General features: G+C 31.8%; 1 protein-coding gene across 8 annotated transcripts in view; it reads left to right on the forward strand.

Annotated features, from left to right (window-relative positions):
• Nucleotides 1-17,942, forward strand: part of NBEAL1 (neurobeachin like 1) — a 180,892-nt gene extending 162,950 nt beyond the window's left edge. For 6 of the 8 annotated variants that reach the window (XM_067026594.1, XM_067026592.1, XM_067026596.1 and 3 more), the window contains 9 exons: nt 837-926; nt 2,606-2,715; nt 3,368-3,540; nt 4,827-4,921; nt 8,002-8,118; nt 8,480-8,641; nt 9,311-9,459; nt 11,384-11,519; nt 14,450-17,942. In XM_067026594.1, the coding sequence (XP_066882695.1) occupies nt 837-926; nt 2,606-2,715; nt 3,368-3,540; nt 4,827-4,921; nt 8,002-8,118; nt 8,480-8,641; nt 9,311-9,459; nt 11,384-11,519; nt 14,450-14,551 (1,134 nt within the window). In that variant the 3' untranslated portion in view covers nt 14,552-17,942. The remainder of the gene's footprint in view (nt 1-836; nt 927-2,605; nt 2,716-3,367; nt 3,541-4,826; nt 4,922-8,001; nt 8,119-8,479; nt 8,642-9,310; nt 9,460-11,383; nt 11,520-14,449) is intronic. The other 2 variants (XM_067026598.1, XM_067026599.1) reach the window with 1 other exon arrangement.
• Nucleotides 17,943-23,542: the final 5,600 nt, after the last annotated feature.

Consider the following 23,542-nt stretch of genomic DNA (forward strand, 5'->3'; position numbering starts at 1 on the left):
AATTGACGTAGCAGTGAAAGCAAGGGGCTTATTAAATGGATTTCTTCAGATACCATTTCCATTTATGCTTGTTTAAATGTCAGTTGTCTTCTCTTGATTAATTCACAGTATGAAGAGAAAAGATATACATTAACTTCATTTGGTTATACATCATTATTTAGTTCATATGAAGCTCTTAGAAAAGCACCTGGCACGTTGTATGTACCCACTAATGTTAGGTTATAATTTATCTAATAAATGTTAGGTGTAATTTATGAACTATTGTCACATCAAAAAACTTATTTCAAATCGTTTTTCTCTTTCACACTGTAATAAGATAATGGTGGATGTTTTCTGAGGACTGTCTTTATTTTCTGGTCCTTTGTTGTAGCTTTCAGGAAGGGCCTCAGGTAATGGAATAGATCTATTTTTTGAAAGCTAAACCCAAAAGGAACATTCCATAAAATATAACTAGTTTTCCCATTTCACTTATTTGAGAAATGTTTTCTTATATGGTCTGTACTTTCTACTTTATATTCATGTCAGTACGGCATGGGAAAAGGAAAGGTTTTAAATCACTGGCTGTTTTAAATGGTTGACACTCCTTGAAATCTACATCCCTGTTTAACAGCAGCATAGTGGAATACAAGAGGTGATGGGTTTCAGAACTTTCAAGTCTGCCATTCAAACATGGTATATAATTCCTTTCCTATATTTAAGATTAAGTGATGATATGTTTTAATAGAGTAAAAGGCTATATCTCAGGGTTTATCTTTAAAGAAATAGAAATTTTCAATAATTTGTACCTAATAAAGATAGTAGAACCAGCCACTAAACCTCTGTCCTTTATTTTATAGGGAATTAGTGATGGTATTCCACTAATAAAGGCCATTGTCCCCAAAAATCAGTCTCGTTCTTTTATTTCACAAGGCAGTCCTGAGTTACTGGTAAGTTGACTTATACTTTTTCACACTGCCATGTCTATACCCATTACAACTTATGAAAAAAATTGAGGAAATAAAAACTTTTTTAAAGTCTTTTTTAAAAGCATAGGTAAGGGAATTCCCTGGAGGTCCAGTGGTTAGGGCTCCACACTTCCACTTCAGGAGGCCTGAGTTCAATCCCTGGTAGCCTGGTGGGGGAACGAAGATCCCACATGCTGCACAGCACAGCCAAAAAAAAAAAGAGAAAATTTTTAAATAGAATTAATTTGACCAAGTATAAAAATGTATCTTTTATTTACAGAGCTTTTAAGTAGTTCTGTAATCCTTTTTTTAAAAATAAATTTATTTATTTACGGCTGCATTGGATCTTGATTGTTGTGCGCGGGCTTTCTCTAGTTGCGGTGAGCAGGGGCTACTCTTTGTTGCGGTGCGCAGGCTTCTCATTGCAGTGGCTTCTCTTGTTGCAGAGCATGGGCTCTCGGTGCACAGGCTTCAGTAGTTGTGGCACATGGGCTCAGTAGTTGTGACTCACGGGCTTAGTTGCTCCGCGGCACGTGGGATCTTCCTGGACCAGGGCTCGAACCCACGTCCCCTTCATTGGCAGGCAGATTCTTAACCACTGCGCCACCAGGGAAGTCCTAGTTCTGTAATTCTAAAATTTATTTGGAATAATAAATATGTGAAAATACCAGGAAATTTTGTACAAGAAAATTGTGATGTAAATTCTTACTAGATGTTAAAATTTATCATAAGCAGTGAGAATAATGAAAATGAGATATAATACAGAATTGATAAAGGTCCGTCCACATGCAGGACATATTAGTGAGTACATGAATTCCGTCATTTAATCCACCTAACAATTCTGTGAGATAGGCACAATTATTATTTCCCTTCTACAGATGAGGAATTAAAACTCAGAAGTAACTTGCTCACAGTCACAGAGCTAGCAAGCAAGGGACCCTGGCAAATGGACCAAACCTAGGTCTGTCTGATTCTAATTCTGTCACTTAGAAATGATAAAAATTGAGCATAGCACAGTGACTAGTAGAGATTCCAGAGTTAAACCTATTTTTCTAATTATCCATATTGTGTGTTTGCTTAGAAAAAACATCTAGAAAGATATACAAAAATCATCAGTACTTTTGAGTGGCAGAATTCTTGTGATTTTTCACTTTTAATACCTGTATATTTTTAAGTTATCTGAATTTATTTTTGGTAGTCTGTTATTTTTATCAAGGGAGAATAAAGCTTTCCATTTTTTAATGCAAATATTCACTATTATTGTCCCTGATAAAGGGAGACCTTCTTAATAATTCTTCATAAGATCTACTTATGATTTATGTTCTAAATGATAGGTATCTTATTTTTATGGTAAGACTTGATCCTTATTTTCTTCTGACTGCCAACTAATAGATGCTAGTAAACTTTGAGAATTTTTGAGGAAAATAATCTTATACTAAAGAAAGATACATTGGGGCAGCTTTTCTTGCAGTAGGATAACAATGAGCTTTTCAACCATTTGAATTATTTTAAGACTTTCTTACTGAGTCTCATGTTTTAAATACACAATCCCACATTATTCCCTAAGTGACAAATGCTAACATCATGTGAGCGTTTGATTATTCTATGTCACTTTCTTTAATTTTTTATTTAATGTTTGTCTTCATATGTTTCTTTTCCAGATAACAGTAAGCATGAATTACGTTATTGGAACCCATGGATGGCTGCCTTATGACAGAAACATTTCTAATTACTTTACATTTATCAGGGATCAAACTGTGACAAATCCAAAGTAAGTAAGTGAACATTTAAAGCAAAACAGGGGGCTTCCCTGGTGGTGCAGTGGTTGAGAGTCTGCCTGCCGATGCAGGCAGATGCCCCGGTCCGGGAAGATCCCACATGGCGCGGAGCGGCTAGGCCCGTGAGCCATGGCCGCTGAGCCTGCGCGTCCGCAGCCTGTACTATACAACGGGAGAGGCCACAACAGTGAGAGGCCCGTGTACTGCAAAAATAAATAAATAAATAAAGCAAAACAGGTACAGCTAGTACCTTATTGCCAGGAAAAGCAAATAGATTAAACTTTCCAACTTCCAGCTTTCCTGATCCTGGCATACCCTTATCTTGTCTACTTTGAGGCTGTTTACAGAATTGACAGTCTTACTAAATTGGCTTTGAAAGTCAAGATTTAAATCTTTTCCACACCTTCACCAATCTCAACTTCTTTACACTTAACCCTTGAGACTGTTTTGTTACATGTATTATTGTTTAATGAATAATATAAGATTAATGTAGTTTATGAATATATTTATCACTTATTAATAGACATTTCAAAGTGAACAGTTGAACAGACATCTTTTATTTCTTTTGGGAGAGATTAAAAAGATAGTTGATATCGGTCTAAGTGATCTTTTAAAGAATTGTCTAATATTTAATTGTGTTTACAGAACTCAGCGTAGTATGAATGGACCTTTTGCTCCAGGGCTGGAAATCACTTCTAAGCTATTTATAGTATCACATGATGCGAAGTTGCTTTTTAGTGCTGGACACTGGGATAATAGCATTCAAGTGATGTCACTTACAAAAGGCAAAATTGTTTCACACAATATCAGACATATGGGTAAGCATTAACTTTTTTTCCCCATAAAAATTTTTTTCTGTTTTTTTCCTAACTATAATAGTAGTACATACTCCTTATAAAAAGCATAAATTTTACCTTTGAAGCTAAGTGAACTTTTTGATAGAGTTGTGTTATGAATATTATATTCTTTAAGAGTGTCTAATGTATTTTGGTTATACTAAGCACCATATAAATTAATACAGCTTCATAGTATCTGAAAGATGCTAGGCTAAGTCTTTGAAAAAATTGGTTGCTAGAATAAGAATTTTATGAAAAAATGGTAAAAAAAAATCTGTCATAGTTGAATAAGAAATCAACTGTCCTATTACTTCTTTAGTAGTAAAGCATGAGAGAGGTAAAATTGTTGAATATAGTTTAACCAGGTGCTTCCTTTTTTTTTAACCTTTATCTATCTATTTACTTATTTATTTGGGGCTGTGTTGGGTCTTAGTTGCAGCACATGGGATCTTTTGTTGCAGTGCACAGGCTCTTCATTGTGGCGCACAGGCTTCTCTCTAGTTGTGGCGCACAGGCTCCAGAGCGCGTGGGCTCTCTAGTTGCTGTGCATGGGCTTAGTTGCCCCGTGGCATGTGGTATCCTAGGTCCCCGACCAGGGATTGAACCCATGTCCCCAACATTGGAAGGCGGATTCTTAACCACTGGACCACCAGGGAAGTCCCTAACCTGGTGTTCTTAGTGTCTCAGTCTTTTCAATGTAAGAATAAAAGATTGAGTAGATTTTTTCCTAATAAACCCTTTAGGGAAGGGGAATGGAGTCTGTTACTAATCCTGCGCCAGTGACTCCCAAGGTGTCACTTAGCTCAGGTTTTTACAGTTTAGGAAAAATGTATTTTATGTTGTGAATTTACAGTGTAATATGTACTGTTTTGGCTACAGACACATATTCTGTAGGATTGCAGTTCCACGGGGAATAGAAGGTGAATGGGGATGAGAGAGTAAGGGAGCAGAGAAGTATATCAAAATTAAGTGGGGATCCATTTAAAAGCTACCTAATCTCCTGCTAAGATTTTTGACAGGCATTCCCTTGCCTCATATCTACTCTTCACCGTCAAAGAAGGGTGGCCTCAAAGAAAGCTCTCCTACATGATTTTAGTGCTGCTCCTTTTTTGTGTCAGTCTTTCCCAGTGCTTTTCCAATGCCATTCCTATATTTCTCCCTGCTAGAACAACTAATTTAGTAATAGTTTAAACATGACCTAAAATTGCCCTTATGACTGTTCCAGCGAAACTATGCCATTTAATTTTTTACATTCCTTTTTCTTACAGATATTGTGACTTGTTTAGCTACAGATTACTGTGGAATACATTTGATTTCTGGTTCCAGAGATACTACATGTATGGTATGGCAGATAACCCAACAGGTAGTCACTCATTTAAATACTCTTGGTTTAGATCAGAGATTCACCCTGGGTATACTATTAAGATGTTCTAATAGAATAGTGAATTTTTCTCTTACACTGAATGATTATTTGAGCTCCTTTGCCTCCTTTTACTCCTCATTCTGTTCTGTCTTAATCACCACTTTTTCCCTAGGTTTATTGTCTGATTCATAACCTTATATTACCTTCCAAAGATAGCTCCTTATTAACTTCTAGGAAAACAATTATTTTTCTTGTCTTTGTTAACATGATAATATTCCTATTTTCCTTTCAGGTGGAACTACTAGAAATTATAGATTTAGAATTTTCATCAACCTTATTGTGTACTCTCATGATAATGTTGGTACAAGGAAGTGTCTTTTTTCTTTATGGCTTCTGGATTTTCTACCTTGCTTAGAAAAGTAAACAGGCGTTTTCTCACTCCAAGGTTATAAAAATATTATCTAAAATAGTTCTTGTAACACTTTTTTTGTTTTATTTTTTAAAATTTCTATCTTTAATGCATTTCTATATTTTGTAATACAGAATATTTAATATTAGATATATAATTATGTAGAAAGTCATTTCTGCCAGCATAAACAATTACCCACTAAATTGGATCTTTTTCTTTATTCCCCATTCTTTTACATTTATCTATTTCTGTGTCAACACCAAAATGTTTTTACGTTAGTAGTTTAATATTTGGTAAGGCAAATCCCCTCTCACTGTGTTTCCTTTATTAACCACAGCTATTCTTATATGAATATTTATTCTTCTGTATGAACTTTAAAAATACTTTAACTATATCCTCCTCAGAAAACTTCATTTTAGTCTTAATGAAATCATATTTAATTTATATATTTATTTGGTATGGATTGACATGTTTATAGTTATTCGTATCCAAAAATAGGAAATGTCTTTCCATATTTGTTTCAGGTCTTTTTTCAATGTCCTTTGATAATATTTTTTAAATAATTTTTTTCCATTTAGATCCTGTACTTTGTAATATTTACTTTTAATTATCCTATTTTTATGACTGTTTCAGTGGGATTTTTAAATTATTTTTATTTGTAACTGACTATTGCTAGTAAAAAAAAAAAAAGCTATTGATTTCTATACAGTTATCTTATATCTAATCAGTTTACCAAATCATCTTATCTAGCTCTCATAATTATTAGTATTTCTTGGATTTTCTGAAAAGAAGGTAGATATACATTAATGTGATCTGAAAATAATAGTGATTTTCTTTATCTTTTCCAATATACTAATTATTTCATTTTCTTAACCCTCTTACATTATTAGCAAATATAATAAAGCAAGAAAATTATAGTGAGCCTCCGTGTCTTATGTTTGATTTTGATGAAATTACCTTCACTATTGTACCATTTAGTATATTGTTTGCTGTTAGGTTTCACTAGGTTTTTTAAAATTTATTTTATTTCAGTAGTTATCTTCCTTCCTTTTTTTTTTTTTTTTTTGGTAGGCTTTTAGTTTTAATAAAATTTCAATTTACGGCAAAGATACAAAGGTAGCACATTTTTTGCCATTTGTCTTAGCATTCTCTCCCAATCTTTTTCTCAATATCTTTTCTTTTTCTGAATATTTTAAAAGTTGGAAACTCTATGTTCCTTTACCCCTAAACACTTCAGTGTGTATTCTCTAAGAACAAAGACATTCTTATACATAGCCACAGTGCAGTTAATCAAAACTGAAATACTTAACATTTATACAATAATCTAATCCACAGTCCAGGTTCTAATTTTGTCAATAGTCCTAGTAATGTTCTTTACAGCTATTTTTCCCAGTTTCTCTTCCTTTTTTAATTTATACTTTTACTTTTTCTTAATGTAATGTATTATGTTGAGAAGTGTCCTAGGTTTGAACCATCCTTGAATTTCTATAATAAACCCATATAATTCATGAGATATAGTTATATTTTACTGCAGGATTTTATTTGCTAGTACTTTAATTATTTCTTTACTTATAAGTAAAATAAATCTGTTTTTATTTTGTCTTTGCATGTTTAGTATTAAGATACGCAACCTTTATAAAATGAATTTGAGAAGAGTCCATCTTCCTCTGTAACTTGAATTGACTAAATAATATAGGAATTACTTAATATATTTAAAAATTAGATAGAGTGGACTAAGCACTCAGACTGATACTCTTAGAGGAAGACAAATGTGACCCAAGTAACAGAGTGTCAGGGAGAATTCATTTACATTATATAATGCTTGTAGAAGGTCTGGGCATTTATCTCTGATAATCATAAACCAAATACCATGGAAACTACTTAAACATTCTATCATTATATATCATAGAAAGTACTGTATCAAACAAAGCACACTAAAAACAGATGAAGGAAACAACTCAAGTGCAGAGAGATTCCCTGCAATAAATCGTGCTATTAGAAGAATATAATAAGAATATCATTCAATAAAATAGGAACTCAAATATGAAATTATAAACTAGCATAATAAGATGAAATGGGAGATTTCAGAAGAATCAAGCTGAGACTAAAACCAATACCATTACAATTATAAACCCAATGCAGAGGCATCAAGGAACAAATTTGATGTGACTGAAAATCAAATTATTAGCATGGAAAAAAGATTTAAAGTAAAGTGAATAGAAATGAAAAAACAAAAGGATTAAAGCAATTAGAAAAAGAATGATAGCTATAGAAATCAAAGACAAGTCAGCATAAAGATAATTGATGTCCTTGAAATAAGGACTCCAATAAATGAAAAAGAGAAAGTATTCAGAGATGTAATAGAAGAAGTTTCTTTCAAGTAAAGGAAGAAAAATTCTGTAGATGAAAAGGGCAAATAATATACCTGTTAAAACTAATCCAAAGCAATCAACTTTGAAACTCTTCAGATTAAGTTTTTGAGCTTGAAAAGATTGAGAATAATTTGAGAATCCAAGGAGAAACCCAAGAATGAGTACTTGTATGAGTAGACTCAGTGGTAAGAACTAGTTGCAATGTCAGTTTGTGATTAGACAGTTTAAATACAGTATAAACCTTTTTAAAGAAAATAGCGTACAAGAAAATTACCTTTGCTTTTCTGTTTTTATATTAGGGAGGTGTTCCTGTGGGCCTAGCATCTAAACCGTTTCAGATTCTGTACGGACACACTGATGAGGTATTGAGTGTTGGCATCAGCACTGAGCTAGACATGGCAGTGTCAGGATCAAGGGTAAGATTTCACCTTTAAAAATACTGATTTCTTTATACAAATTCAGGGGTAATATTTATATTTAATTTTTTTTCTAGAAGAATTGGTAAAAGCATAGAAATTTTATACTGTGTTTGTCTTGAACTTTGAAAAAGTAGAAAAATACAGAAAAAAAGAGACTAGATTCTATTTGGGGATTTTACTGGCTTTAGTAGTTAAGACTTGAAATTTCAAGATTGGAATTTTTCCTAAGGTACATGTGTCCTAGGTAGAACAATCATTTTCTTAGTTCCTTTACCATATATCTTTCTCTTGCTCAGTTTCTTTTCTTCTTTTTTGTTCTTCTTTTCTTTTCTCATTTTCTAATATTTTCTGTGTGTAGGATGGCACTGTGATTATACATACCATTCAGAAAGGTCAGTATATGCGGACTTTACGACCACCTTGTGAAAGTTCTCTGCTCTTGACCATTCCCAATTTGGCTATATCTTGGGAAGGACATATTGTCATCTACTCCAGCATTGAAGAAAGTACCACCCTCAAGGTATATAACAGTTTCATGTAGTAGGGCTAGACTATCTATAAGCTTGTCTTCTCCTTCCCACATTGTGTACATATGAGGAGGCATTCTGAAGAAGGAAAGAACACCATATTTTGAAAAAGATGTTTTCCTTTCATCATTCAATTTGTTCATTCCCTATCACAATATTAGCCTCATGTTTGATTTTGTTTTAGGGCTTTCCATAGCCCTATATGACTTCAAAAATAATTTCTGATTATGTGGGACTTCATAAGCTTAGGTGGAAATTACAACTGAATTAAATTCTTTTTGCACAAGACAGGATATAAATAAACTGTGATTTTTTATTCTAACTGTGAATTTTATATGTTTATTTCCCTTTGGTGATAAAGCTTTTTAAAAAATTAAGAGAACTTTTTTAGTTTTGTTTTAAGAATGTGGGTTTTGCTGGATGAGATTTTAAATTCTTTTGGAGGGGTGAGATTTTTAATTCTATTAAAGAAGAGGAGGAGTACTTGTTTAATATTTATTTACTTAGCAATCTGACTGAAATCACTTTAACAATATTGTCTACCTGTTTTCTCTTTAAGTATAACCATTTGTTTATTCCAAAATTTTAAACCCAGTCATCATTCTGTGATGGTCATAGTTTTAATTTGAGATCATTAAATTTTCTTCAACTAATCTTTGCAGGATAAGAATGCATTGCATTTGTTTTCTGTAAATGGCAAGTATCTGCGGTCTCAAGTCCTGAAGGAACAAGTATCAGATATATGTGTAATTGGAGAGCACATTGTCACAGGCAGCTTACAAGGATTTCTGTCCATAAGAGATCTCCACAGGTAAATAATAAGAATTATTAAAGTATCACTTAGGAAAAGATGGTAGTATTTTCAGCCCAGAGAGAGTAAAATCTATAATCTAAGATTTCTAATCTTTTTGTTTATCATTTATTATGAACATGTCTTTTTTGGCAAACTATGAAAAAAGTGGGGAAGATGAAGTATTTCTGGGTTGGTAAATGAAATATAGATGTACATTTTTTTAAAAAATTATTTATTTATTTATTTATGGCTGTGTTGGGTCTTCGTTTCTGTGCAAGGGCTTTCTCGAGTTGTGGCAAGTGGGGGCCACTCTTCATCGTGGTGCGCGAGCCTCTCACTATCGTGGCCTCTCTTGTTGAGGAGCACAGGCTCCAGACGCGCAGGCTCAGTAATTGTGGCTCACGGACCCAGTTGCTCCACGACATGTGGGATCTTCCCAGACCAGCGCTCGAACCCGTGTCCCCTGCATTGGCAGGCAGATTCTCAACCACTGTGCCACCAGGGAAGCCCTAGATGTACATTTTTAAAATGCAGAAAATTTATGTTGTGTACATTTTACCACAATTAAAACAATTATTTTAAAATAGCCAGAAAAATTTTTTTCATAGTGCCAAGCCTGGATTATGGATTTGGAAATTTGTACAATTATAGTTTAAATTTTTAGAAACTAAAGTTAGGTTTAAAAAAATTTTTTTAATTGTGCTAAAATAAAGTATTTTTAAGGCTAGCATATCTGTTCATGATTTTGTAAGTCTGTGTTTAAAATCGGTGAGGAATCTTTTCTTATTTCACCCAGTGAAGGAAAAGATGTTTGAAAAATGGATATGTTTTTAAGTTTGGTATTCTTCATGTTTACCAACTTATATACACAAGGCACTGTTATTCCCTGCATGCCCCAATACATTCTTTTCTTCTCATTTAAAAATCTTACTGTGACATATTTATACTCCTCAAAGTATCTTGGCCCCTCCCAAAGCCCTTTTTTTCTGAATCTCCTGATCCAGAGTGTTCTGTTATTACATTCATATCAGAATCACTTCTGTACCAACATCACTTCCCTGCTTTTGTATTTTCCTTCTCATTTTTGTCATTCTTTCTCATGTGGTAGAGCATTTGAGGCCACATTTCAGTAATGTCTTTCCAACATTTTGTATTACAGCCCTAGTCTTAGGTTATTGTTAGGAGAATCCCAAATTAGAAAAAATTTAATGATATCTTTCAGCAGGTTAGTCTAGACCATAGTATGTACATCCTAAGATTCTTCATTCTCTAATCATAAAAGCTGTGAGCATTTTTCATAATGGAGTGTTATATTTTATATCATATTTAAATTTTATTTTTATTTTTTTTGAGGTACGCAGGCCTCTCACTGTTGTGGCCTCTCCCGTTGCAGAGCACAGGCTCCGGACACGCAGGCTCAGCGGCCATGGCTCACGGGCCTAGCCGCTCTGCAGCATGTGGGATCTTCCCAAACAGGGGCACGAACCCGTGTCCCCTGTATCGGCAGGCGGATTCTCAACCACTGCGCCACTAGGGAAGCCCTAAGATATTTTATATTGTATATTACATCTTTTAAGACAAAGCAAATATACCAATTTTATTTACCTTATCCCCAACCAACACACACTGTTTGAGCTTTTGCCCTTTTTATCCAACTTTCGCTCATTAATCAACAAGGTGAAAATCATTTCGTGAGAGCACATATATATGGTTAGAAGGCAAACAGATGTTGGAAATAGAAAAAACAAAATCTATTAAGTATTTTAAGTAATGCTATAAATGTGGGCTTTTGTGTCACTCAGGTTTTCTGAACCTAAGTTCCCACATCTGTAAAATTAGAATGCAGAATTAGATGATCATTAAGTTATCTTCCAGGTATAAAATTCTGTGAATCCATTGTATATCCATGTAATTATGTGTGTGTGTTTTATTTCTCTTCTAGTTTGAATCTCAGCATCAACCCATTAGCCATGCGATCGCCTATCCACTGTGTTTATGTAACCAAAGAATATAGCCATATTCTTGTAGGATTAGAAGATGGCAAATTGATTGTCGTGGGTGTTGGCAAGCCAGCTGAGGTAAAACCTAGCATCAAGAATTTAGTTTCCCGTACTGTTGGCGATTCCTTTGGTTCTTTATTCCAGCTGAATCAGAAGTCTCCATCATGGATAAACAAATTGAAAAACAAATTTGATTTTTCAAACTACAGTAAATGAAAGAGGATAAAGCTAGTATTCAAGAGTGATGTTTATATTATGATATTATTGAAATCACACATTTAACAGTTTATAACTATATGAAGAAGAAAGTTCTTTTATTCTGTTTTTCTAAATCTAGATTTTAGACCACATACTTAATTTTTAATACATAAAAGCATTTATAAAAAATGAAATATAGACTCAAACAACAAAACTACTTACTTTATTATTATTATTTTGTTAATTTGCCCATGGTGCGCAGCTTGTGGGATCTTAGTTCCCCAACCAGGGATCAAACCCAGGCCCAGGCAGTGAAAGCACTGAGTCTTAACCACTGGACTGCCAGGGAATTCCCCAAACTATATACTTACTTTAATTTCAACAAATATTCAGCATGATTATATGTCAGTTGTACTTTTGTAAAAAGCATCATTTTTTTTTTAACTTGGAACTACAAATATCCGCATATAAATGTGCTAATTCTCAATGAATTTCCTGTAGTTCCTATAAATTTATTTGCCAGTGGTTTATTAATTATTGAATCTTCAGATATAAAGGTAACACTGTTCCTAAGAAAACTTAGTGGCTATACTCTAAGTAATCTAGTGATTCTTCTAGAAAATTTATTTTGTTACATAGACTAATATTTAAGCATTATAAATTTTTATTGGTATCATTGGTCTTTTCTGAAAAATCTAAAATATGACTTCTGTAGGGGTTATTTCAAGAGAAGACATTACTGAATAACATACTGTCAGTAGTTATAATAAATCTATTACAGATCATAGGAACCTTTTTTTAAAATAAATATTTTAAGATTTTGTTAGTTCCTTATACTCTTTTTCAGGATATTATTTTAACAAGAGAGGCCTTATTAAATTAAAGTGATTGGGACTTCCCTGGTATCCAGTGGTTAAGACTTTGCCTTCCGGTGTAGGGGTGTGGGTTCGATCCCTGGTCGGGGAACTAAGATCCCATATGCCTCCTGGCCAAAAAACAAAACATAAAACAGAAGCAGTATTGTGACAAATTCAATAAAGACTTTAAAAAAATGGTCCACATCAAAAAATCTAAAAAAAAAAAAAAATTAAAGTGATTGCAACAACATTTAATTTCAGGTGTAATGGTTCCCCAAATAACGTCGGCAAGTCTCTATCTTGATATTTCACTTACATTTAAAACATTTTAAGCATTTTTACATTCAGTAGTAGAATTTCTTGATTAATATATTTCCCAAGTAAAGATTTCCCTTCTGTCCTTTGCTAATGTGATGATCACTTGAGAACTCTGCTTAGACATTACTCTTTGAGTATGTTTCACTTTCTGTGGCTTACTCAAGTGCCTTTAAATTTGCCTGCCCTCCAACTTAGGTAATTTGTTAAGTTTACAATTTTACTGAATTTTAAAAAAATGAAATGACGTTATGTGCACACATTAAAAAAAAATTGATTGGAAAAAAAAATACCTACGTAGCTTCATTTCATAGGCCTAAATCAGTGTTTTGTAATATTTACCAAATAAGTTTTGGTCCTCATTGAAAGATTTATGTATAGTCTACAACACATAGAATTTGAATTGTGTATAGATTTTGAATAAAAGTATTTTTTATCTATTTTATATCTTTGTAAAATACATTTTCCATTGGCTGAATTATGGATCTACTTTAGTAATAAATCTAATTGAGTACTCAGAATTTTGCATAATTATTAAATACAACTTTATGTGAATGTGTAGATCAATAGTTATGAAAAGAGTTCTATTTCAACATCTATTTTTATCTAAAATATCAAAATACTGATTAATGTATATTTTTAAATCATGTATCAGTTTTATATATTATACTGTCATTATAAAATCCATATTTATAAATTAGATGCTAAAGTGGAACTAGATTAATGGAAATAATGGTTTTGGAAATACATCTGGAAATGAAAATGCAGAGCAAACATGCCAAAGTGTCTTTGCCTGAGGCTTATCTTTTATCGCTCCAATAAATGGACCCTAGAAAAGTAACCATTAAAAAAGGGAAGCAGATGAAGCACCATTAAAAAGTAGATTGCTCTTGGGAAAGTAATTCCAACAAAGCATATGGTTAGATTGAGAAATGTTTCCCATGTGGAGTTTTGTTGCCCTATGCAGAAGTATAAGCACTTTTAGAGGGGCATTAACCCACTGATTCAATTAATTTTGATTAATAATTGTTATATGCTGAGAAGTGTGCTAGGTGATAAAAAATTTAGTGGTGGAAAAATGTGATTCTTACCTTCCAAGATGTTATGCTATTCTTATTTTCTAAATTACTTATCATGCTATTGTTAAAGATTTTTTTACATTCTTAGATCAAACTATTTAAAAGTTACTTTCTTTTCATCAAAATGTTATTTTACTTTTTTCTTATCATTGTGATTGTCATTAATAGTACTGCAAATATAAGAGGAGAAAATTCCCCAAAACTATGTGTCTTGTTGCCTGATTAAGTATAATTTGAGATTATTTTAATTAAGTGAAATGTAGTTTTGTAAATATATAAAGTAAGGGAGTCTTGTAATTTTGATATAGTGGCACATTTAATTTAAATATTTGTATATTGGTATTAGATCTTTCTCAACTAAAAGACAACTAATGAAGAAAAGCCTTTCTTTGATTATTATTAATTAAGAATCATTAAAATGTTAATGATTCTGCTAACAAAACCTATTTCTTGTACATTCTACAGAATCATTGTCTTGTATATCAATTTCATTTATTTGTTATTTTTTTTTCTTTCTTAATAACATCTCTTCTTCATTTTTCTGGATTACTTTAAACAGATGCGCTCAGGTCAGCTTTCTCGAAAATTGTGGGGCTCTAGCAAGCGGCTCAGCCAGATTTCAGCTGGAGAGACTGAATATAATCCTCAATATTCCAAGTGATTGTTATTTCTGCCTTCTGTCATGGATAACTGAAATTTTATTTATTGCTTTGTCACTTTAATCTGTGACAGATTAAATGTGACGTTAAATCACTTTAATGTCACATCTCTCAACTATCTTAAATGTTTCAGGGCTGTTATCCCTGAAAATCATTTAGGGATTACCAAAATTTGGTATCGTATGTGTATAAAGTCGTAGGTTATATTATTATTATCCACTAAAAAAATTTCTGGTTAACATCGCTGAATCTATCTTATTAACTAATTCTTGGCCTACACTAAGATGAATTTGAGAAAATACATTTGATTAGATTTAGTAGCTTATTCCTAAAGATCATTAGATCCATTTTAAAGAATAAACTTCTAAAAATAAAGAAGCTGAATTCAATTTGCTTATTCTAAACAGCAAAAGTTGAGGTATTTCTAATAAAAGAGTAGCGATAATGGGACAGTTGAGAGATATGGCTTTCAATACATTCTTTAGTTAATTATTCTCCTATTTACTGAATAAATCATCCTAAATACATCAATTTTATTACGGAACTTCTGATTGGAGGTAATATTTTAAAAGCATTTGTTGCATACTTGGATTTTTAAAACTCAGTATAAATTACAGGTTTTCATGATAAGTTGAAAACAAGACTTTTGAAACTGGTATATTGGCTCATCCCACTAATACTTAGCATAGTACTAATGAGAATTTATTGCAATGTATTATTATCCTTAAATAATAAATGTTGAGTAGGAGTAAGAGAAACTAGAGACACATTTTGTGGATATATTTCATTAGTAGTAGAGTTAAGGAAAAATGCTCATTATGATTTTGACAGCTGGGTCCTTTAAGTAGCATCTGCAGCTCAATTTATATGTGCAAAGTATGAAATTTCTTGGCTTTTTCTTTATTAAACACTGTGTTTTCCCCCAATAATTATTGGAGTTGGCAATGATACCCAAATATATTACATTTTTACTTATTTCGTATGATTGATGAACTGAAAAGATATGCATAACTTAAACTAGTCATTTGGATATAGTAATTTTTTTAAATACACGTTTCTATTTCATGTTATGTATAACTTTCAGGATTACAATTAATTTTATTATACATAGCTAGATGTTACATTATGCTTTTAAACTAAAAGGCTGATAGATTTATTTTGGAATTCAAAGAGATTGTTAAACTTTATACTTTTATAAGGTCATATTTTGAGTTAGAAAGCTTTTACAACTACGAGTGTCCTTAATCTGAGATTCCACAGGTTGGGGGGAATTTATGAATCCCTTAAAATTGTGTGGAAATTCTGTATGTTAGCTGCATTTTTTTTTTTTTCAGGAATGAATGTTTGGGTGGCTTTAAAAGGGTCTGCGATTGGGGGAAAAAAAGACTTTTTACAACAATACCTTTTAAAAATAATAATATTCTTTTTTCTACAAATTATAGATTTCCTTATATCCAATTGTCTTCTCAATTGAATCTTTGAGAAATTTTTCCTTTGCAATCCTCTCCTGTTGCCCATGGTATCTAGTACCCTCTTCTTTATAATCGTATGAGTGAGTACAAAATTTATGAGAAGTAAAGGATTTTGTTTAGGGAAACTTTTTGATAGATTTGATTGGCTTGACTTATAAAAAGTTATAGAAGAATTTTCTTTCCAGTTATTTAAAATTCTGTGTTTTATTCAGTAAAAACCCATTATGTTTTAGATAAATCACACTGAAATAAACTGATGCAGCAAGTGTAAAGTAGAACATATGCAAATGTGAAGGTTTCCTTTTTGAGGACTTCAGTAACTAGTGGTGAAAATGTCTCAAAACAAGTCAATAGAGATAATTATCATATATTAAGATTTATTTCTTCTGTTAGTTTTTTCATTCTGTTTTCATTTTTTATCTTATATATTTTAGGAAGTTTCAAGTCAAGAGAAACAAAATGATGGGGCTTTGGTATTTTAAATGTTTATTTTTAAAAAACTGTTTCTAAATCATAACTTTGGAAACATTTCTTTTGCCTATTTATTTAGAGATTTTGGTGTAAGGATGTTTATTTTTAAGGTCACTTAATATTGGTTTTGGAAGTTATTTTGGATGATTATAAGTTACAAAAAAGTTTAACTTAGATTATTAGGGGAAAATTCCTAAATTTTTGGTATTTTACTTTGCTGCTGTTTAGATGGAGGAGCTAAACAAGCAGTATTTATTTTATAGCACAAATATGAAGATGCTTTTTTCACAGTAGATACCCTACCTAGAGTAACAGTAGATGTTCAGAGCAGTGGGATTTAACCCTTATATAATATTTTCCAAAAAGTGAAAACCAAAAATGTAAATTTTTTTTTTTTTTTTTTTTTTTGCGGTACCTGGGCCTCTCACTGTTGTGGCCTCTCCCGTTGCGGAGCACAGGCTCCGGACGCGCAGGCTCAGCGGCCATGGTTCACGGGCCTAGCCTCTCCGCGGCATGTGGGATCCTCCTGGACCGGGGCACGACCCATGTCCCCTTCATCGGCAGGCGGACTCTCATCCACTGCGCCACCAGGGAAGCCCCCAAAATGTAAAATTTTGAGGAAAATCTTTGAGAATATTAGCAACAGTCTAGAAGAATGGAACTTAAAGTTTGTTAAATAATCAAATATAGTAGTAGCATTGGCTGAATAATTCCTCTTTTAAACAGTTTAGACCACTGATTAAAAGTCACTAGATAAAAATCACTCTAAAGATATATCTTGAGGGATTATGGTGTATTTACATGTTACCCATAGAAATTATTTCTGTATTGTATAATGGGAGAAATAAACAGTATCATTAAAGTGCAGTAACAGGTGGACATTTCAGATGATGAATGTAATCTTAGCTGTTATATGAAGTGTGTTGTCTTTGAAGAACTTTGCATCTGCTTTTGTTTCTTGACACTCGTGCTGGAAATAAAAATGTCAGCATCCTGATGATGTGGAGCAATTTATACTAAGGAGATGATTTTTTTTAGAAAGTGAGGTCAAGTATTAAAACATACAATAGAGGTACTCATTTAGAGAATAAAGAAACTTTATAAGATTTATTTTTTCAACTCTTCCCAATCAGTATTCTGTCATTACTTAGATAAAATTGGAGGAGAGAAGAAAAAATAGAGTAGGGCATGAATGAAGCTTGGCCAGTTGTTTAAAATCTTATAAGCCTGTGAAGCTCATGTCATCTATGAATCAGTTTCTATTAGTTTCCTTTAGGTCACAGTGCTTTTGCAGGTCACATCCTTTTGTAGGAGAGAAAATGCCAAGTATTCTTTTGTCATTAACAAGGAATGACAGTGAGGATTCCTTTTTTCTCTTTGTAAAGCATATAAAAATTATCCTTCCAGAACTATTATTGAAAATCAGTTTAATTCATCTGAAGGAATAAGTGTGCCCTCATAATTAATTAGAATTTAGATTTGAAAGTTAAATCTTTACTGAAGATTTTTTGGTATTTTGCTTTAATAGGAGTAAGCAGAAGAAATTGTTAACTTAATGCCCTAATTTTATTTAATGATGACACATGACACATGGCCTTTGCCTTTAAGTATATTTTATTGCTATTACTAAAGAAATCACTACTGGAAATCTTTTAATTGAATTTAAAGAGGTTAGCTCCTTTTATATATTTATATTTATAAAGTGAATAGCACTGTCTTTATCACCTTTCCAATGAAAAGATGCAAGTGCATGGACTATATATAAATATTATATAAATATTAAATAATATTATATAATATGTAATGTCCTGTGGGGGTGTGTATATATGAAGGCTGGTCTTTTAAAATACATCATTAAATATGTAATCCATAAATAAGTTCTTAAACCTGTCTTTAGGATATCGTTTTTGACTGATATAAGAAATGAAATATATTTTTTCTTTTTTCTCTAAATCTAATCTGTTGTTTTCCTTTATCAGGCAGACTCATAGCTTGTCCTAATTACTGTTTCTCTCATCAGCTAAAACTGTTCTTTCCCAGTAAGTGACCAGCCTTAAACATTTTTATCACTTTAAACAAATACTGTTCTCAGTGTTCTTTTTGCCTAATTCATTTATCATATGTACATTTGATTTGCTTTAAACTTGATCATCCAGAACATTGTTATAGAGAGTTTTCCTGTATCAGAGCCCTTGTTGTGTTTTTTCTGATGATATTAGGCAACAATATAGTGTTATCAGTCATCATTTCAATATTATTAAAATGTTGACCACAACTTAACTTCTTTAATTTGAATCTAGCATTTTCAAGGCCATTGTTTCTTAACTGAGATTGTAGATCAGACTTCTCTGTGAAGTTTTATAAATAGACAGAAGTTTAGGCACTACTCTGGATACTCTGAATCCCTTTACTTGATATTCTTGGGATAAAAAATGGTCTCGGGGCTATTATATTAAATCTTAAAATATTTTCTGCTATAGAAATTATATCCATTCATTTTCATAAATCAGATCCGATATTCACAGGCTTATTTGGAAATAGGTTTAATCATTATCCTTGAAGACATTTTTTCTAAAATTTGCTTGGAATGGCTTTCTTATCTTTGTTTTGCATGCCGTGGAAACAACCAAATTTCCTTTTCAGTTTGCATTATTCTTATCATAAACTCTCTTCAAACCTTTCACATTTCAAAATTATAACTAAAATTTGCCTCCAAAAAAGTGTTTGCTTATATTAGTTCCTAGTGGCTGTCAGTGAATATTTTGCATATCTGAGTTAGGTAACATTTTAAACTATTAATAAAAAACACGAGTAACAAAATGCTAGATTTAAAACGTAGACTTAGATCTCTTACAGTGTTGAAGCTAGTAATCAGTAGTTTTCCTAATTAAAAGCATTGGATAAATTCCCTAAGCACTTCTGAGGACTTTTGTAGGTATAGCCTCTGTATGGAAATACTCTTTAATTTTTCATATAGAAAGTCTTCGTATTACAAAAAAATAAAGCATTAACATTTAAGATATTTAGGTCTGTACTGGAAATGATTCAAATTTTCTACATTAAAAATATAAGGTCATCTTAGATTATAGGAATTATGCTTTTCTTCACTATAAGAAGCTTGTGTAAAAGTGGCTGTCTTATCAGGTACTTTTCTGATACATTGTAGTAATTCATCAGATACGTCTTCTTAGATTATCTCACTGACATTTTTCACATGTGGGTGATTTCTAAACACATTGTAGGATTTGGACCTATGAAGCTAACGGTTTTAGTGAAAAATAAAAGGACAGAGATAAAATTGTATTTACTTTTGTCTTCATGCCTTTAATCTTATAACTGAAAATTCAGAGGAAAAGAACAAGTAGAAAGTCACTAATTCAACATTTGTTTTCTGTGGTTTAGTTTTAATATGTTTCCTTGGAAACTTATTTTGCAAATATTACCATAATAATAATAACACCACAATATTGTCATTGAAAAAGTTACCCATTCATTTTCAAAGTTGACTGCTAGTGGACTTTTGGGTGTTTGTGTGGGTGTGTGTGTTTTCACTTATAATATGATGGCTGTCTCATTATTTAAAATTGATAACTTTTTGAGTGTACAAACTGATTAGCTATTTATAATACTATTATAATATAGCATTGTAATTTGAGAATAAGAAAACAAGTTAGGATTTAGGTGGGATTGAAAAATAAAATTATATTTTATTGATTAAAATATAAACATTTAAAAAAGAAGTCTTATTCCAACTGGACCTTTTAAATTTTTATTTTTGTAATAATTATTGCAACTTAATGTGTATAAAACTAGAGTTTCTCTGGTAGCCAGTGTACTAAATAAATAGTTACTGTTAAAATGCTATTTTTGTTGTTCCTTATCTTGGAAACATTTCCCCACAATATCTAAGCAATATGTTTTAAGATTTATTGGGCTCAACCTACGAATTCAACAAATACTCCTTTTGCATTTTGGAGGAAAAAACTTACCTATGATAAACATATTTTGCTCTTCAGAATGCTAAAATTATATTAATCAATAAACACTTTAGAAAGTAGTTCTGGTAAGGAGACGTCAGTTGTCGGACTTAACTGAAAAAATTTCAACCTCTTAGTTTCTTATATAGGGATTAAAGAGAATAACTTTATTCCTTTGGGATTTTAACTGGTTTTCTTGGATATTTTTCAAAGTATTATAATAGTTTCTACATTTCTTCCAAAATTATGGCATATTACAGTACATCTTACTGTTAAAGATCTTTTATATTTTTGACTTTTTTTCCTATTATGCTTTTTACTGCTCTCACCGATTCATAAATACCATCACCAAAAATTTTTTGTGGCTACAGTTTATTTTATAGTTAGCTTTAACCATATGGCTGGTCTGTTCTCTTCAGGAATTCCAAACGGGTATGGCTTTCCTTCCCCCAGCTGTTTGCTTTTATAGACTTAGAGCAAAAAAATTAGCAAAAAATAATGAGAGATCTAGCCAGTCATTTTCTATCAGATGCATTGCTATAGAAGTGAATTCATTAAGACTGAAAAATATTGAACACATATGATTTGTCTCATGTCAGTTTTTCTGGGACCCAGATTAAATAGGAGCATTTCAGTGTTATCATAGAAGTGACAGTGACTTGAATGCATACACACACACACACACACACACACGCACAATAGTCAATTCAGAGGATAGATGAAAAATTGGAATTGTTTAAAAAAATACTTGCAAATCGTGCTGCTACTTAAATATTTAAGGAATTCAAAAAGTTATGTAGTTATTGTAAAGTGTTCCTTGTCATTTGTTCTACTGGAACTGACCATGAAAAAGAATATTAAGCCTTATTTATATCTAATTATTGACTGTGCAAACTGTGACTCAATGAATATTTGTATGCCAAAAAAAAGTTTTTAAAGTTGAGAAAGTTTTAGACTTAATAAAGATGTGTAAATAATTTTGATTAGTATTCTCATTATAATGAAGCTACTGTTAATTTGGTGCAATACATTCTTCCCTTTCTCATCCTTTTAAAATTAAATATATAAGATGTATGTTTTGTTTTATAACATTGAATTTTGTTTTAAAATTTTCCAGTGTGTGTATATGAGCTAATGTTTGATTTGTTTCTGTACAGCATGAATGAAGGTAATAATTGAAAAATTTGCACATTTTTTAGTCCTTTGGAAATTTGTATCCTAACAGTTTTTAAGAATATGCATTTATTTTGTACATAATAAATTTAGCTTTGTATAGGAAAATGGGTTTGAATCAAATAAAAAATGATGTTTTCTTCAGGTGGTTTGTAATTCTCAATTTTATAGAGTCTGATTAGAACTTAGCATTGGCTAAGTTATTTGAGTAGACAAGGGATTGAATACAGTATTTAAGCAGCAAATTGATCACTGCTTCTTTCTCATATGAGCAGAATTTCTTCTGTAGCCCTATGTGTACAAGATAAATGTTATGTTAATTAACCAATGTTTGTTGTATATAACAACAGGTATTAAGCTTTTCATTTTAAATTCACCTCAGAAACATGGTTATGAGCTAGAAATCTCCATTTGTAGCTAATCAAATAATACATTAGATTGTTTTTTTAAAAAACATTTACCTTTCACAGTTAAAATCTTTTACTCATCAACTTTGACAGTCTAGATGTTGACTTATTCCTATCCTATACACTTTACATTTGTGGATAAGGGTAACAGATTGAATGTAAGTAACTGTATTTTAGTTTGCTCCATATTAAAATTCTGGCAGAACAACAGTGAAGGCATAAACCTATAAGGATGAGGGCATAAGCCTAAAAGGACAAAGAAAATAGAGAAGATAATCAGTACAATTTTGGAAGGTGGAAAATTAATGGATTCAAACTGGATGAATCTAGACTTACAGGGTGCCTAAGATAACATAGGTACCTAAGTCTAAATCTCTCCACATGTCCTCCAAAAAACTACAGATAAACAAAAACAACTGTATCCTCAAAAATCCCATGCCTTCAAGATATCAAGAAGACAGATAACACGACAAACATCAAATTACTTAAAAATAGAAATATAAAAAGCAAATTCCAACACAGCTATCTCTTATGTTTCTATAGTAAGCCTTTAGAGAAAGCAAGGAGAGTCCAGAAAAACTTGAGAGTAGTTGATTAGAGAACCTAAGATTGAGGTTAAAAAAAAAAAGACTCCCAGAAAGAGAAAGCCCATCCTAAGTGCAAAAATACTGAACAAGAGTTTGAGAGGATCAGAGTACTGCATACAAAAAGTGGACTTAGTGTGCAGGATTTGACATGGCAATCTCAGAAGACATTCTTAAGAAGAATGTAGAAATGCAATTGTTTTGTAGACTAGTTGGTGAAAGAGGAAAAAATGGGGGAAATTTAGGATTTAGGATCCTGCATGCAAGAGAGAAAAATACTGAGAGAGATGTAATTCTACCCTTCACCCTCATCTTCCCAAAACTAAAATAAAAAAACTACAATCCATTATCTATCATGAACAATGACACGAAAATCCTTAAGTGAATATTAGCAGATCATTTCTAGCAATGTGTAAGAAGTATAATGCCTCATGACCAAGTGTGGTTCATCCCATGAATTTAAGATTGGGTTAATGTTTAAAATGTCACCTGTTTAAGATAATTCTCAGTAGACTAAAAATAGAAAACTTTCTTAATAAAGTATATTTATGAAAAACCTATAGCTAACATAATATTTAATGTAAAAGACTGAATTGTCCCTAAATTAGGAATAAGGTAAGAATACCTTTTCTCTTTATTATTCAACATTGTACTGGAGACTCTAGGTAGTGCAATAATGCAAGAAAAAAAACCAGCATACATATTGGAAAGGAGACAGTAAAAATATCCTTTTGTGGTTAACAAGCATGTAGAAAATTCTAAGATATCTATGTACACAAAACAGTAGAACTTATGTAATGTAATAAATGAGCCAAGCAAAGTCACAAAATATAAGGTCAAATACAAAAATAGATCATATTTCTGTATTCTAGTAACAAAAACTATAATTCAAAACAATACAGTTTACAA

Source organism: Kogia breviceps, chromosome 2, assembly GCF_026419965.1.
Source record: "Kogia breviceps isolate mKogBre1 chromosome 2, mKogBre1 haplotype 1, whole genome shotgun sequence".
Taxonomy (NCBI): Eukaryota; Metazoa; Chordata; class Mammalia; order Artiodactyla; family Physeteridae; genus Kogia; species Kogia breviceps.